This window comes from Anomalospiza imberbis, chromosome 11 (genome assembly GCF_031753505.1).
Source record: "Anomalospiza imberbis isolate Cuckoo-Finch-1a 21T00152 chromosome 11, ASM3175350v1, whole genome shotgun sequence".
NCBI lineage: Eukaryota > Metazoa > Chordata > Aves > Passeriformes > Viduidae > Anomalospiza > Anomalospiza imberbis.
In genome coordinates, this window is record NC_089691.1 from 8,868,828 (window position 1) to 8,885,072 (window position 16,245).

Here is a 16,245-nt window from a genome sequence, read left to right on the forward strand (position 1 = left end):
GAGCTGCCTTTGGAAATGTTCCTGAAAAAGGAGCTGGGATAACAATAGGGTCAAAATGCTGGATGTCACAGGAAAGCACCCATTGTGGCAGAGACCTGGGGCTGATCTGCCAGCTTGAACAGCCTCCCATAGCCAGAGGCTTTCAAGATGCAATTGTTCCAGATAACCACACTCCCTTTCCCATCAAAGGTTGTACCAGACTCTCTTCACATGCAACTTCCAACCTGTTCCCATTTTGTGATCAATTAGAACTGGGAGGCCACAGTGGCAGGAGCTGCATCCCACATCAGCTGCTTCCCTAGAATCAGGACTCCCCTGCCTGCTGCTAGGACAGACTCTTGCACAGAGTCAACAAAAAGTTGAGGAAAACCTGGATGATTTCACACATGCCACAAGCTGCAGAGGGAAGGAAGGAGTCTTTGTAACTACCAAAACTCAAAGCTGGTCAGCAAAACTTTCCTGCTCAAAGCAGCAGTGCTATCAGAGCTGCAGTTTCCCACCTGCTCCCGTGCAAGAGCTGAACAGCAGAGCCAAAACAGAAGCTGCACAGTTTGCTTGCAAGAGGAAAGCAGGAATGGTACAAGCACAGGCTGGGAAACCAGCACACACTGACTGGTGCACACTGACGTGCCTGGCACAGGCACCACTGAACATGAAGCATGGTCAGTGTTAATTCACAGCCTGCCCACAAGGACCATGGAGAAGGTGACAGCAGATGAGTAGTGGCCTGGGGCTGCTGCATTCCTCTGGGGAAAGGGAAAGTGGGGCTGCCTGCTGCGGGTGGCAGGAGACGTGACGCAGAGCCCTGGATCCCCATATGTTCCATTAGCCACGCAGGAGGAGCGCACTCCCTGCAGACACAGGTTAAACAGACCTGTTCCGCTGCACAACCCACCCCGCTCCAAAGGCCCCCACGGCGCTACACGACGCTGCCCACCAAACCCCCTTCCACCTGGCTCAGCCCTCAGCCTGACCTCGTGGGCATCTTGCCCTCCCCTGCCCGCTCCAGGCTGAAGGCGAGGTCACTCAGCTCACAGGACTGAAACATCTTTGGATGGCTCTGTCGCTAAAAATATTTAATAGCTAAAAGTCGCGGCGAATGCGCGAACTGATGTGATGTGACATCCAGCTGGGGGGTGCCAACCCGCAGTGAGCAGGCAGCCTCGCTGCAGAGAGCCCACTGAAAACCAGCTGTCAGTGCAGGTCAGAGCGAGATGAACGTGCCTGCAAAGGCACAGACACCCCGGGGTCCCTCTCCGCTCCCTGCTGTTGCATGTCACCTTTTGGACGGGCTCGAGCTGGAGCATCACAATGCCCACCCCTCGCCTGCTCCTCCTGCCCAGCCTGAGATCCAGAGCTTCACTGGCTCCTGGCAGAGAGCACACACCAGCCAAAGGTGTTCTCCAGCACTGCTGACCAAGCCACTCCGGTCCTTGTCCTCAACATCAGCCAGGCTGGTGGACAACCGAGAATGGTCCATGAATAGTGCACAAGCCACATGGGACATGACCTACAGCCCAGCTTGGGACCATGCAAGGGCTCCCAAAACACTTTCCCTGAAGCCTGTATCCTTGCTCCAAACATCTGACAGCCCACGGCCAAGCAGCCTGTCACACTGTCAGCTCTGGTCTCGTCCTTGACATCAATAGAAGGTGGACACATCAAATCCTCTAAGACTCTCTAGGACTTTTTCCCCCATTATTATTGGATGTGTGAGGATCACTTCCCAGCAGTGTCAGGCAAACTCCTGTCTTTCTGGGAACCCTACAGACCGATACCCAAGAGCACATGGGCTTAAACTGAAGGTCATCCCACCCAGCCAGGCAGCTGAGCCACCACCCCTAACCCCAGCACCCTCTTTAAGCAAATCAATTCCCAGTCACATTGGGGCATGGGAAAAAGGCAGGAGAAGGATTGAGGGCTCTATTTCCCAGAAAGCCACTGGCATATTCTGCAGGGTAACCCATTTATGCAAAGAGAAAGAACGTCAACTGGATTAAGTCTTGCCAGACCCACGTGATGAGACACTGAGGGCAGCAAAGTCCCAGGTTAGTGGTGATAAGTTCTGGATAAAGGTATCCTGCTCCTCCTTCTTTCTAGAGAGATGGATATATGGCTTTGAGTGGCCCTGGCCCAGCAAGGGCTCCTCTGGTCCCCAGGGCTTGCAGGAGAGCCAAGGAGTTCATGAGGACAAATGAAGCTGTGGCCGAGGAACACAGGACTGAGCATTTGTTAGTAATTCCTAGACCTCTGGAGGAAAATTCAGGCAAAAGTTGATTGGCTGAAGCTGCCATTGTGATCAGCTCTCACGCACGTGCAGACTGAAGCCAGAGCTGCTCACACACGACAAGCTGGCATTTAAGAATGCTTCATGCTCAGAGACAAACAAATAAACTAAATCATCCAGGAGAAAGAATTTAAGTGGAAAAACATCCCAATAATTGAGCCATTTTTGCAAATGTTTTATCAGCTCCCAACCCCCAACCTCAGCCTCCCAGCACAGCCAAGCAAAAGGATGGCCTTTAAAGCACAAACCACCTGGGATGGGAACACAACTCCACAGACCTTCATTTAAAACAGCTGGGAGAAAAGGATTTTCAACAGATCTGAGCAAAGGCAGCAGGCTCAGCAGCACGGTCAGGTGAGCCAAAGGGGAAAGATGAGGTGCAGCCTCACAAGGGTGCTGAGGCTCAGCTGCCATAAAGGACCACTTAGGCTCCCAGCTCCCCCCAGACAGAAGCATCCATGTTATGGAGCTGTTTGGGGCACTAGGTAGGGGAGAAGTGTCTGAAGGATGGCACAGATCCTGGATAGGTCAGCCAGGAGAAACCTCAGCAGCACCAGTGAGAAAGGAGAAGTGTTCACTGAGTATTTCTGCACTGAAATTAGGACAAAGTCAGACGACATGGGCAGAGGATGCAGGTGAAATGTTTGTTCTTCCATAACAAGATAAAACACATGGCTTGCAGGCCCAGATAACACACATTTTAACATGCTGAAGTCCCCGCTGACAAGCTGTCCACATGTCAGAGGGTGATCTCTGGCCAGCTGGAGATGCTAAAAAGTCCCAGGAGAGACAGCAGCCTGTACCTGCCAACATTCAACGGGTAAATAACTGACTTGAACAAGCACAGACTGCCCAGGCAAAGACAGCCACGACAAAATACACGGATGGCTGCAACTGGGCCAGATCACCAGGAAGCAAAGGAGATCAGCGTAATTAATGCCAACCAACACTCGTTTACAGCTGTCAGATCCTGTTGGCAAACAGGATTTGTTTTAGTGGGGAGGGCAGGCTTGACTGATAAACAAACCAGCACTCGTGCCATTCAATCAAGCTCAGAGAAGATGTAGGACTTGGCATTGTTTCCCACCTTGAACTGAGAAACTACAACTCCATCAAAGGGCAGAGGCACGTGTTTGAAGTTGCTATTAGCTGGCTCAGATCAAACCCAGGACTGGGGGGTCTGTGGCAGGGGACAATATCTCCACCACAGATTCATGTGCTACAGCAATACGACCACTGCTGAAATAAAGCATGTGTTTGAGCTACTGACAAGTCACAGAACTTTCTAAGCTGAAAATAGGTCCAAAAAAGAAACCAGAAATTAAGGTCAGAAAATATGGAAAACATTGGAAAATGTGGGAACTTTAAAAGCTTTTTGTATTTAGCTTAACAAAGAGAGAGGCAAGAGGTGACTACATCCTAAACTGCCAAAACTGACAAGGGGAGCAAAGCTTGCTCCAAGCTAATGGTCCAAGGAATAACACATTTCCCTGGCTGTAAACAGGAGCAAGTCACATCTTTCTAGCACCTTGTGGAGCTCCTTTTATGGGGAGCTGAGGTGTGGAGGAACATGACAGCCTCTGTCAGGCAGGAGCCAACCTGATAGTTCCCAAATATTTCCTGACATCACAGAGTCCATGCCAGCCCTGCTTGCCTGAGATCTGCATTGTAAAGGAGTGATTCACAAGCCCATGGAAGTGGGAAACTTGTGACTACAGAGTCCAGGGAAAGCAAAAAAGCTGGGAGTTTAGCTGAAGGTGGAGAATACCTTTACAAGACCATCTAAAGAGATAAAACCCCAGTTTTCCAAGTTAGGCAGAGTCAGAGTTTGAGGTCAGTCAGCTGGTGCTCTGGAGGGTACAAGGCAGTCAGGATGATACCAGCATCCACTTCCACATCTGCCTTGGCTGAAGACCACAAAACTGACCCAAAAAAAACCACAAAAGGAGGCCATGTTGAAGCAGGAACTTCTAGGGCTGTAGTGGGAGACACCTGCCAGCTCTGTCTTGGATGCAATTAGCCACCTTTCCAGCTGCCAGAGGAGACCAACAGCCAGGAGGTCCAAGTCCACCCACCTGGCAGTGCCCACTAGATGCTAGAATGGATGCAGAGAGATGCAGGGACACAGCCCACCAGAGAGAGCTCAATATACCTAAAGCAGAAGAAACACTCCTTGAAATGGCAGGAGGTTACAGGGGAATAACCTGCTCCCAGACCTGTCAGAAAGGGTCCCCACCAGAGAAGAGCTTTCTCCTTTGCTCCCAGGAGTTGGGAGTGCCTGGTCTGACAGGCAGCTGTGTTGTGGGCTAGGAGTACACATCCCAGGAAAGCAGGGCATACCTGCCTGGAGGCAGAGAGAAGCAACATCAGAGGTTATTAGGGAGGAAATGCTTTTAAGGGACACTAAATAACCCCAGCCTATGCCTTAAATAACCTATGTTCAGAGCAATGAACCAGCAGCCCCTCCTGGGCTCCTCAGAAGGCAATTCTAGCCAGTAAGTCACTGCCAACCTGCTATTCCAGGGGAAAGATGTCCTCTTACCTGCCAAGGATGGCTGCAGCCATTTCCCCACAGCTCCCAAAAGCCAGGCCTGCAGCAAAAGTCTCACAGAAATGCCAGCTCCTGTGCTCACAAGAGCCATGGGGTCAAAGATGCATGCTGCAAGGATAGCCTGGACATGAGACCTCCTGCTCCGTGCCAGCTCATCTCCCTTCCACTCTTAATGAAAGGAGACTGTCACCCTACTGCTCTTTTTAAATTCTTGTTACAAATTTATTTTTAACTTTTCCTGTCCCTCCAAAGCCATGGCAGACTGGGAAACACAAAGTCCAGACTGCTAAAAGCCAGTACCACTGCACCCCCACTGCTTGGGAAACATGAGCCACATGCATTCCTGGTAACTGCTGCACAGCACCAGCAAGCCCAGAGGGAGCCACATATCCACATCCACCAGCCTTTGGGACTAGATGTCCCTAAGTTAACCTCAGGGGATGCCATGGGAAGGCTGCTGGAGTGCCATCCGTGGTAAGGCTTCTTTCAACTCTGGCCCAGACTTCCCCCCCACCTCTCGCTGCCCTGTTCCCTCAGCTGGACCCCAAACCCTCAGCTCCTTTGCCCTACATGCCCTCCTCCAGTCCCCTTCTCCTCCAATCCCTCTTCTCTATTTTTCAGCATCTCCAAAACTTTCTCCACCCTCCCTCCCCACCTTGCAACTTTATTCCTGCCTCCTTCAGCTCCCTTTCCATCCCCAGCTCTCCCACACCTTCTTTCTAGGACTAGGCAGCCATATCATCCTCCCTCCACTTCAGCTAATTCCCTCTCTCCATGGGAGCCAGCTTTTCATCCCTGCCACTGAGTCCCCTTTCATGCCTCATGGCTTCTGCCTTCTGACCTCCTGAGATGGGAGAGCTGTGGGGGACCTGCTCTTGGCAGGCCTGACACTCAGCTCTCATTAAGAGCACCTTTACCAAAGCAGGCACACAGGAAATAAATAAATAAATAAAGTAAATCTGTCTCGCTCTCGGGTTGCTTAAGGGAGTTGGGCTCCGGGGGTGGGATGAAGGATGCTATTTGGAGAAGCTGTCTCTATGGCAACCCCCATTCCCACCACTGAGCGGGCACAGGTCACCTGTTTCCATGAAAGTTTCCCCCTTCCCTCCCCATCCCTCCATCCCAGGAAGTGCCAGCACAGCCCCAGGGGTGCAGACAGTCCAGGCTGACAATGAATTAAGTGAATGACACTGGAATGGCAGGGATGCTGCTGGCACAGCTGAAAATGGCCTTCCGAGTCCCCTGTGCCACACTGGAGAAAGGCAGGGCATCCCCACGGTGCAGCGTGCAGGGAGCAGCAGCACCCACTCCCCTCTGCCCCTCCTGGCATGGCAAATCCACCCTCTTCCTGCCTGTGTCCCCACGGTCAGTGCCAGATGGGCAGGGGGTCCTGCTCTGCAGCAGGACATTAGGACAGGCACAGGCACCCTGACCCACGTGCTGCTGGGACTGGGGCAGAAAGCAAAATGTGTCCCCTCCCTCTGTAAGTGCCTGTGGGTGCTCTGTTTCCCTATGATTTCAGTTATTGTAAATCGAAACCGACCGCTCCCATTAAACACTACCAGGTGCTCCCAGCAGAACCCGTGGTTCCCTTTTTAGCTCTAACAGCTCCGTGTCTCATGCGGCAGATGCGCTGCCGGGACCTTTCCCCGGCTCAGGCAGCGTCAGCCCGGTGTCTCCGAGCACTCCCGCGGCCAACCTGGCGCTCCCGCCTGCGCCAGCCCCCTCCGTGCACGCCTGCGCATCCGCCACGGGGCTGGCAGCAGTGCCTGATGCCCCCACAACGAAACTGGCACAGCTCCAGGAGGAGACACGGAGGATGGAGCGAGAGGATGAGAACGGGGGACTGGTTCTGCTTTCCAGAACGGGGGTAAGGAGCACTGGTGGTGTCACCTACTGCCAGCACTAATGCATGTTCCGCCAGTAGCAGCGGGCAGCTCCTCGCAGCCAGAGTGGACAAGAGACTGGCAAAGACCAGCTGAAGTTCCAGGATTGGCACCCAGGCAGCCATTCTGCAGCACAGCGCAGGCTGGAGGGATTCACACGGTTCCCCCACAAGGCTGGGAGTTTCGCCAGGAAAAGCAAGTTTATAAATAGTGTGTTTCAACATGAACAAACGAAAGCGTCAGAACTCAACAGTCAGATAAGCCAAGGGCTGAGCACTGGCCCCTCCACAGCATCCTCCCCCACTGGGAAGGACAGTCCCTGCCCTCCATCACCCAGCTAGCCAGGACCTTCCTTGCTCTCTGGAAAGCCTGCACCTGGAGGTGTCTGTGTCAGATGTGCTGCTTGGGAACACCCTTGCCACAGCTGCCCTGGCAGCCAGAGTAAGGCAGCAGAGCTGGCTTCAAAAAGACCACAAGCAGCAGGGATGGCCACTCAGAGCAAGGGCAAACACAGCCCACAGCAGCCAGCTACCCAGACAGGGCCAAGACCCACTAATTTCAATGTGTTGCTTGAAAGGAAGTTTTCATAAGCCCATAGGCCAGAAAGTTTCTAACTTCTCCTGCTGTTCCTGAAGAAGACAGCTGCCCCATCGGTGAGGCTGGCACTCAAAACAGAAGCTCCATAGCACAAAGCATTACACCAAAAGGCACATACCTGCCAGATCCTAACAACAAGAAAGAGACTCAAGGGGAAAATCAGCTTTTATCTCTGTGTTAAGGAGAAAACCAGCAAGTTATTAGATGGGAACTTGTTTTTCATAAACACAAAACAGAAGAAAAGACACCTCTGTGCCTATCGAGCGAATGGAAGGACATCCCTGCTGGGGACCTACCTGCCAGATTGCAAAAGGAGGAGATCTTGATGGTAGTGCCCAAGGGAAAACATCAAGACATGACACATCAGAGCAGCCCCATCAGCTGTCAGGAAGAGAAGCCTCTGACAGCCCTCTGAACACATGCAATGTCCTCACACCACACTCGCTTACCTTGATGTAAGTGTCAAGGGCTGGGTGGACACGGTTGACTGCCAGATGGATGGACAACGGTGTAGTGAATGGGAAGGTCGCCATGACCACGTGGCTGGGAGCAGGGAAGCTGAAGATCTTAAAGCCATACTTCTGGAACCGTTTGATCTGCTCTTCCGACGGCTTCGCGTCTCCCTCGCTCAGGATGCGGCCTATGGCGAAGCGGCACTTCTCTGGAGACACCTGATTGAAGGGGACAGACAGACGGTGTCAGAAGAAGAGAGAGGCTTGAAACTAGCCAAAACCTCAACTTGCTGAGGTTGGAGGCAGGAGATGACCATAAACCAGTAAAGGCAATGGCCCAGCATGATCGGGCACAGCAAAGCAGGTGCCCAGTCCTAACCCAGGCTGATCCAGGCCTAAATCATCTACACTCCTCCCTGCCTAAAAGCACAGCCCATTGGGGAAGGTTCTGCTCTGCTCCTTGCAGGGTAGAAGGATTTGCAGCAGAGAAGAGCTAAACACACCAAGCTGCTCACTCAAACCTGTCCCAGGTGACAGTCATTGCAGAAAGTGTCTCTCCTGCATCAGACACCTTTCTGTCAACAACTGGTCGCAGCCATCCCCTTCTGCAGGACACCCGGCAGCATAGGGAGGGGGCTTAGAGATGTGATCACAGCTTGCCCAATTTGCCTCCACCCCACCCCTGAGGAAGTCCCCTGGCAGCCATGAGCACATGCCACCAACCACCATGGGCCACCAGCACTAAGCTGGAGAGAAATCCAGAGGCTCCCAGGTCCTTCCAAAGTAGGCACACTCAGTATGGCAGTTTTGGGGTGGGGAAACTGAGGCAGGTAAGACCTGCATGCAGACACCCAGCTGTTTGTAGTAACACTAAGAGAAACATATTCACTCCTATCCTGAACCCAAACAACACAGGAAACCTAAAGCATGCTCTCTTTACAGATTTGAGGATGCCTCCCATTAAGACAGGGGGTGCAGGGCTCTCAGCCCAGCAAGGGGGGTGCTCAAAGCCCTGCCACCAGCACAGTGATGGGCCACGGGACTCCAGCCATCTCCACACCAAAGCTGACCCAGGCCACAACTTTCATTTCTAGTTTTCAACAGAATCTCACCACTTGACTTCAAGCTTATGCACAGCCCTGGGCAGGAACATGGGAGGGGGCTGGACAACCTAGCCACTCCCCCTGACATAACCTAAGGGCACAAAGGTGTCACAAAACTCTCACAGGGACGATGTGAAGCAGAGAAAGGATGCACCAAGGCCAGCGTTTTACCCATTCCCATCCCCATGCAACACCACAAAGGGATCTGTGCTCCCTGATCTCATCCCTAACTTTGCTGTACTAAAGCTCACCAAAGCTTCCTCCTGCAGTGTAACCACTCTCTCTGCACTCCCTGCCCTGCCTTTCCCTTAAACACCTTCTGATGTGGCAGAGCAGGAGGGGGAACATGCGTAGATGTAAATGGAAGGAGGAAAGCAGCCTGAGGAGCAGCATCCATCGGGCTGGGGACATGTCTCATGGCTCGCTCTTGCCCTCCTGTGCTGCAAGAGGGAGCTGCAGACAGGGCTGTGCCCAGCATCCATCACCGCTCCGGGCAGGAAAGGAGAAGCAGATCCACCCCAAAGACAGCAAGAGGCAGCCATAAATGGCATCCCTGGAAAATGAGCCAGATGAAACAAGGAGATATGGAAATCTAGGTTAAATTCCTTTAAACATTCAATCTCCATTTATGTCCTGAGCAAAGACAGCTCAATCCCAGCCCCAGAGTGACTATTGGAAGGACAGGAGCTGCTGGAGTGGGAAGCAACGCATGGCTAGGCATGTTTCCTTCCTCCCTCCTCCTTTACCTTTCCTTTTCACAGCATGTAGCCCCACAGACGTCTTTCCAAGGGTAGCAACAAGGCAGATTTGCCCTCTTGGAATGGAAAGGGACAAGATGAGAAGGAAAAAGAAAGAGGGGAGGAAAGGAAAAAGGAAAAAGGCTCCACTTAAAACCAGCCTTTGCCTAACAGATTTGTCTATTCCAGTAGGCAGGTGCTGATCAAAGCCTCTGGTCCCTCAAGCATCCTGACAGAGAAGTTCTGGAAATCATTGCTTAACCTATCCATCAGCTTTGCCAATTGGAACAAAACCCATTTCTGCATTCACAGAGCATTTTGGTCTTATCCATCCAACACCTGGGCATGGGCTTGTGGCTGAGCACATGGACTGCAGGCAAAAGTCCCTGGCATGTGCCCACAGCTATATGTGAGCAGGAGCTTGGCTGGAGCTGAGCACAAACCCACCCGCCACATCCACTCCTTGCTGAGGAGTTATTTTTGTTCCTGCCAGAGATGGGAAAAGGAGGGAGAAGTCCTCTGGGCTGCTAAATATTAAATAAAAAGGAAAAAAAAAAGGGAGTTTAAATTAATATTAATCTCATCCATTAAAACACATAAAACATTGCTGGCAGGGTTTTGGCAGCACTCGGGGAACATCCTTGTGTGAATGTTGGGAGAGCCAGGAGTCAGCAGGGAGCCCCAGGGATGCTGGTGGCAGTGGCTGCCCTGAGGACTGGCATGACCCTGAGGCAGCCCACATGCTCTAGGCCATGGGGTTCCCCCCCAGCCCCACCCCCAGCCAAAAGCAGCATACAGCTGCTGCTCTCCAGCTCAGCATTCCCATCCTTTCTCTTAGCCAAAGCTTCCTTTGGCCATGAGTCCACCAGCACAGTAATTGCCACATGGCACTTGCTGGCCACCAGCCCCTTCCTGTCCCAGTGCTGGGGGCACCAAACCCCCCAGGAGCCATGGCTGGGGGTGGCTGTCTGGCCAGAGCCTTCCAGTGCTCCACCCCCGACACCGCAGGACGCAGCCAGCACTTTCAGCTGCCTGATGACAAAGGTCTATTTTTATAGACAAGTCAACATCCGTGGCCAGTGGCCAGCTCTGGGTGAGCCAGCTCTGTCAGAGGGTGCTTCACCGAGGTCAGGAGAGCACAGAGAATGAGGAGGAAGAGGAGGAAATCATCTCTTCCTCCCAGGGGAAAGGCAGCCTGGGTGACCAATCCCACCCTGCGGAACCTCCAGGAATGAGGAGCCAGCAGTGCACACCATCTCCCAAGCCATCTTGGCTCAGTGGATATGAGCACATAGGGAGCCCCAGGGGACACTGGGGTGCTCTGCACCTGAGCCAGCACATCAGGTACAAGCACTGCAGTCTCCAGCCAAGAGACCAAGCCACAGCTGGCCCTTTCTTCACCTGCCCACAGGCAAGAGAACCATCTGCCCAAACACATTCTCACTCCCAGCACCCTGCCTGGCCTGACCTGCCTGTTGGTGATATGCAGATCTCTGTGGGGACCATTTCAGGAGCCAAAGATCAGCACGTGGAAGGTCCCACCAGCACCCAGCTGCTCCAGCAGACCAGGTCTGACACTGTGCTTGTGGATGGCAGGCAAGGGGAGGCTCCTGCTACTATGGAGAGCTGCAGGCACTGCAACTATAACCTGCACAGCCCCCCCGTGCCCCAGCCACCACAGTGGCTAGAGACAGGAGGCTCAGGCCAGTGTCACCTGCTCAGTGTCATGAGCAAAGGCAGCCATTCCAGAGAAGGGCAAGGTCCATGGGGCTGCCTGCCAAGCCCTGGAGGGCAGGTTAGACTCTTGCACAAGGCGGAACAGTTGGCTTCCAAAACCACAGGGTGAAGGCAGAGATGCAGCAAGAGGAGAAAAAAAAAAAAAGACCTGGAAGGGGAGGCAGTTTCACCCTGCATTGACAGCCCAAATTTTCAGGGTCAGATCAGAGTTACTCCTTCCTAGTTTCACCTGGTGCTACCAGGGAAAGCATTCCCTGTGCCAGCCAGGGCAGGAGTTACCACAAATATCCTTATCAGTATCTGTGAGCCCCAGCAGTACAGGCTTTTGCTAGCCCAGGCTTTAGCAAACAAAGAGCCAAGGCACAACACCCTTGCTACAATGTCAGCTGAAAGACTGCAGGGCAACCACAGGCATGTGCAAATCACGTCCCTGGAGCAGGACAGCACTGGGAATGGACACTGAGTCCTTCCCACAGGACTGACTGCCTGCTCTGTGTCTGGAGACCACGGCAGAACAAGCAGCAGCATCAGGATTCTCAGCTCCAGGTGAGACCCTCAACACAAGGATACAAATTAGTGGCAATGAAATGGACACTCTGAACACATGAGCACCATGGCTACAGCTCCAAACATGACACTTCCTCCAGACAAAAGTGTCCAAGCATGTCTAGTCTAACCCCGCCTCTGCCCAGCTCATCCTAAGGAAAGAAGTCATCCTTGTTATCATCCTTCCCAGGCCAGGAAGAGGCACCACAGTAGTGCCTCCCGTGATCCAGGTAGGTAGAGACAAGTCAGGGCATCACAGGATACAAGGACACAAGGTGGCTGAACAACCAGGCTCCTCTGTGCACAGCCAAGCCCAGTGCTTTCTCACCTCCAGTATCTTCCTGTCACAGCTCACTCAGCACTATGTTTTCATGGACAAGTTCTTCCCTCAAAGCAGGTCCAGTCCTTGGAAGAACCATCTTGCAAGGAACAAAACAAGTTTTCTAAATCAGGACCAGACACCCCTAGAGCAGAAGCACTGGGTGAGAGCTATCAGCCCAAGCACTGTGCCCTGCACCAGCCCCCAACACACAAGCCCAAGCACACATGCACAGCTGCTGGCCACTCTTTTGTTCCTCCTCCCCACAGATTCCTCCACGGTCACACTAGCTACTGCAGAATTACCAGGGAGCCAGGCTGTCTGCCCCAGACAAATGCCCACATGCCATTATTTGGAAACCCCAGAGTCATTCAGCATCAGCAGCCAGGTTCCATCCCCCCCAGCAAGTCCTGATGCACTTTTGTTTGTTCCTTGTCTTTAACTGTTCCCATGGAGTACTGGGCTCTGGCTGGCAGCCATCAGGCAGCGTGCTTTCTGCTCACCTCTCAGCCCAAGGAGCATCATGGAGAAACTGTTTCATCAGATAGGAGCCCTCAGCTCAGCATGCAGCACCTGAGACTTCAGTAAGAACTCTCAGGGGATGGAAGAACTACAGGGAAGCTCAGAAACACATGAGAACACTAGAAACAAGAGAAGGAGTATGGATGAGAACAGACCGAGCTTTTGAGAAGCGACCATCTGCTTTCAACCACAGAGCTGCAAGTCCAGAAGGAGCCTTGGCTGCACTTCCAAGGAACATGCCAAGGAATGCCTCACCTTGGGGTCATAAACACTGCCTTCTGTTCCATAACCAGCTCTGTTATCCTGCTGATACCCTGTTCAGCAGAGGCTATCAGAAGATACCAAGCTTTGCTCGCCCAATGCCTTTCAGTGAGGATTATGCAAAACCCCATCTGCTTTCAGGTGCTTTTCCCCACACAATGTCCTCTGTAGATCTGGGAGACCTTGTGAACCCCAGTGCTCACCTACAGAGGATGAGCTGCACGTGCCTCAAACACAATTAGGGAGTATCCCGAGCTGGGAACCACGAGAGCGTGCTGGCCTCGCTGGGCACACCTTACCGTGTGAGGGTTGTCATAGTAGACGCCGATGGAGCAGAGCTTGGAGGAGATGCTGCAGCCATCCGTGAAGAGCTGCCCGGATTCTCCATAGGGGCCCACCCTGAACTTGTAGGCCAGAGTCATGTTGCCGACAGGGGGGGAGCCAGCACTCACAACCACCTCGGTGAAGAGCCCCGAGTAGACGACGAAGCCGAAGACGGTGAGCAGCAGCAGCACGACCAGCGCCGCGATCAGCCCCAGCAGCACCCAGTCGGTCATGATGGACACCTGGTGCGCCACGGCTCCTGAGGCACTGGCAGCAAGAGAGAGAAGAAAAGGAAGGGCAGTCAAGCCACCACTTGGGCAAAGAACTGCTGTCTAAAATGACTGATTTGCAGCAAAATGCACTCTTTTGCAATTCTTCTTATGTGTGAAGCTTAACAGAGTGGAACCCCTCCAGAAGCCTCCTGTATATTAGTGCCACATTGCATCAGCCTGTTCCAATTGGTCACCAGGTACAAATTATATTGCTTCAGTGCCACTTGGGAATGAGGTGGTTTTGAAGGGAGGACAGAGAGGCATCATCTCCATCTCCTTAAAACTGTCCAAATCCAGTTTTGCATCCAGGAGAGACCGAAAAACCACCCTGAGAGCCTGCACCATGCAACAGATAACAAATACATAACACTGGGCTAAGGATCAGGGAACCATAGTAAAATCATTTATGGGTATCAGGCCCACTCTAAGCAGGGCAGCCCCTTTGTCAATACATCCAGAAGCTCAGACCTTCCTGTCATGACCCAAATGAGGACCACACCAGTTCAGATCTAGATTCAAGCACCCAGACAGGCTCAGAGAAAGCTGAAAACCCATCTAGAAAAAGCACTTTCAACACACTCGGGTACAATGAATTACTGGTATTCCTTTTAGATGGCTTTATTTTAAACTAAAAGAGTTTTTATAACTTCAACAAAGGCTTCCTGTTTTGTTTGGCATCTTTTCTCTTGTGCTGACGGTGGGACACAGCAGCCTGGTGAATGCCTCCTGCTTGTTTTCACCTACCAAGTGCAAACCCTCTGGGGAGTTGCAATCCAAACCATTCCAGAAGAGTTGTTTGTGTTTTATGCTCCCTTGAGACACAGCTCTGGTCAAACAGGGAACGGGTTGTGATGCTCCCCTGGGACTTTCACAGAAGGTTTAGAAGTGAGCGCTGAAGTAAACAATCCACCTTTACCTCTGTGTGCTACAAACACACTTTGTCCACAAAGTGTCGTTCACCAAGGCTGCTGCTTGTTCACTCAGCTTTACAGGAGAAAAGCCACATCCTGGTAGGAAGCGCAGGCGGCTCCGCTCTGCTTGAGCCCGGCAAGCAGACACACAGCAAAACCAAGCCCTGCGGAGCCCAAACTGGGGCCACGCTCCCAGGCCAGGCACCATCTCACACCATGACCCCACTCACCTGAAAAACCAGCTCAGCTCAGAAATGCTTCAAGACATCTGATCCACAGGGGTGCAGGATCTGTGGCGCTGCAGCAGGAAAAAATAAGTATCATTGCTTCCTGTCAAACTCACGGGACCAAAGGCAACACAGCTGTGGCAGTGCAGCCGAAAGGCGCCCCGTCACCTCGGACCCGCTCCCCAAAGGAGGGGTGTCCCGAGGAGAACCTCCTGCAGGACCATGCAGGCCAAGAGTTCTTCCCAAAACTCTGCGACTGAATGCACGGGCACCAAGAAACATGGAAATGGGGAAGGAACGGTGAAAGAGGACGATGTCCTGCCTCTGCTGGTGTGTCCCAGCCCGGCCGTCCCCGGGGCCACCCGAGCCGCAGCCGGAGCTGCTCCCGGGTGCCCTGGCAGCAGAGAGCTCCCGGAGGGATACACCCGCTCCCGCAGCGCCTGGGCTCCTCCCTGTAACCAACACAGACCTGGCACTTCCAATCACGGCTCCGGTGATTCCCCCGAGCTGCCAGCCCCACGCCCAGCCCCAGGGCCCTGACGGCAGCCGACCCAGAGGAGAGCAGGGTATTTCTGGCTGTTCTTCCCGGTTCCCGTGGCTCGTTCCCCGCCGGCACTGGCAGGCACTGCCGGTTCCCCCCGGCCCTCTTCAGGGGCCGGGGATGTCAGCTCCCCCTTCCGCCCGGGATGTCGACCCTCCCGGTGCCCGTGCCCGGGGGAGGGTGGGGGTCTGCCCCGAGCGGCCCCGCAGTCCGGCCTGCCTGCCGGGAGCCGCAGCCCTGGGCCCCGCCTGCCCGCGAGCAGCGCCCTTCGCACCGGCACAGCCCCCGCCACGGGCGTGCCCACCGCCGGAGCGCTGCGGGACCCGGCCGGCGCCCTCCGGCTCCAAGCAGGCCGCAGCCTGGGGGGACCGGACCGGATCGGCGCGGCGCTGCCTGCCGGGCCCCGCGGATCCCCGCAGAGCCGCCCCCGCCGCGGTGCCGGGCGGGGTCCCCGGCCGCCCCCCGCGCTCTCACCGGGGCTCCCGGCGCGGCCGGCCCGGAGCGATCCCGGCGCCGCCCCGCCCCGCCGCCAGGGGGCGGCTGCGCGCGGGGCCTGGGGGCGGGGCCGGCGGGATGGGCGGGGCGCGGGGCCGCGGTACCAGAGCGCGGGGGGGGCGTGGCTCCCGCCGTGGGCGGGGCTCCCGCCGTGGGCGGGGCTTGGGCGGGGCAGCCCGCGGGTTCGCGCGCCCCTGCGGGGTGGCGGCACGGAGTGCGCCCTCTGGCGGACGGGCGGCGGCACGGCCCGGCCTCAGGGGGGCACGGTTCGAGTCCCCCCGGGGCTCCACGCAGCTCCCGGCTGCTCCCCGACCCTTCCCAGCGCCTCCCCGCTTGCCCAGCCCTGCAGCCCGGGAGCCCCTCCCTGCGCCGAGCAGGAGGATGCGGATGCAGGGCTCCCAGACCCCTGCAGCACGGCGGGGGCTCTCTCCTCTCTCTTCAGGGCACCGCTGAACGCCAAACAACGCCGTGTCCTAC

General features: G+C 54.6%; 1 protein-coding gene across 2 annotated transcripts in view; it reads right to left on the reverse strand.

The window, feature by feature from the left end:
* The window catches only part of TEX264 (testis expressed 264, ER-phagy receptor), a 39,075-nt gene extending 23,245 nt beyond the window's left edge, over positions 1-15,830 (reverse strand). The window contains exons 1-4 of one of the 2 annotated variants that reach the window (XM_068201749.1): positions 15,748-15,830; positions 14,745-14,803; positions 13,298-13,581; positions 7,771-7,992 (exon numbers count right to left, since the gene is read on the reverse strand). In XM_068201749.1, the coding sequence (XP_068057850.1) occupies positions 7,771-7,992; positions 13,298-13,555 (480 nt within the window). In that variant the 5' untranslated portion in view covers positions 13,556-13,581; positions 14,745-14,803; positions 15,748-15,830. Of the gene's footprint in view, positions 1-7,770; positions 7,993-13,297; positions 13,590-14,735; positions 14,804-15,747 lie in introns of both variants that reach the window. The other variant, XM_068201750.1, reaches the window with a different exon arrangement.
* Positions 15,831-16,245: the final 415 nt, after the last annotated feature.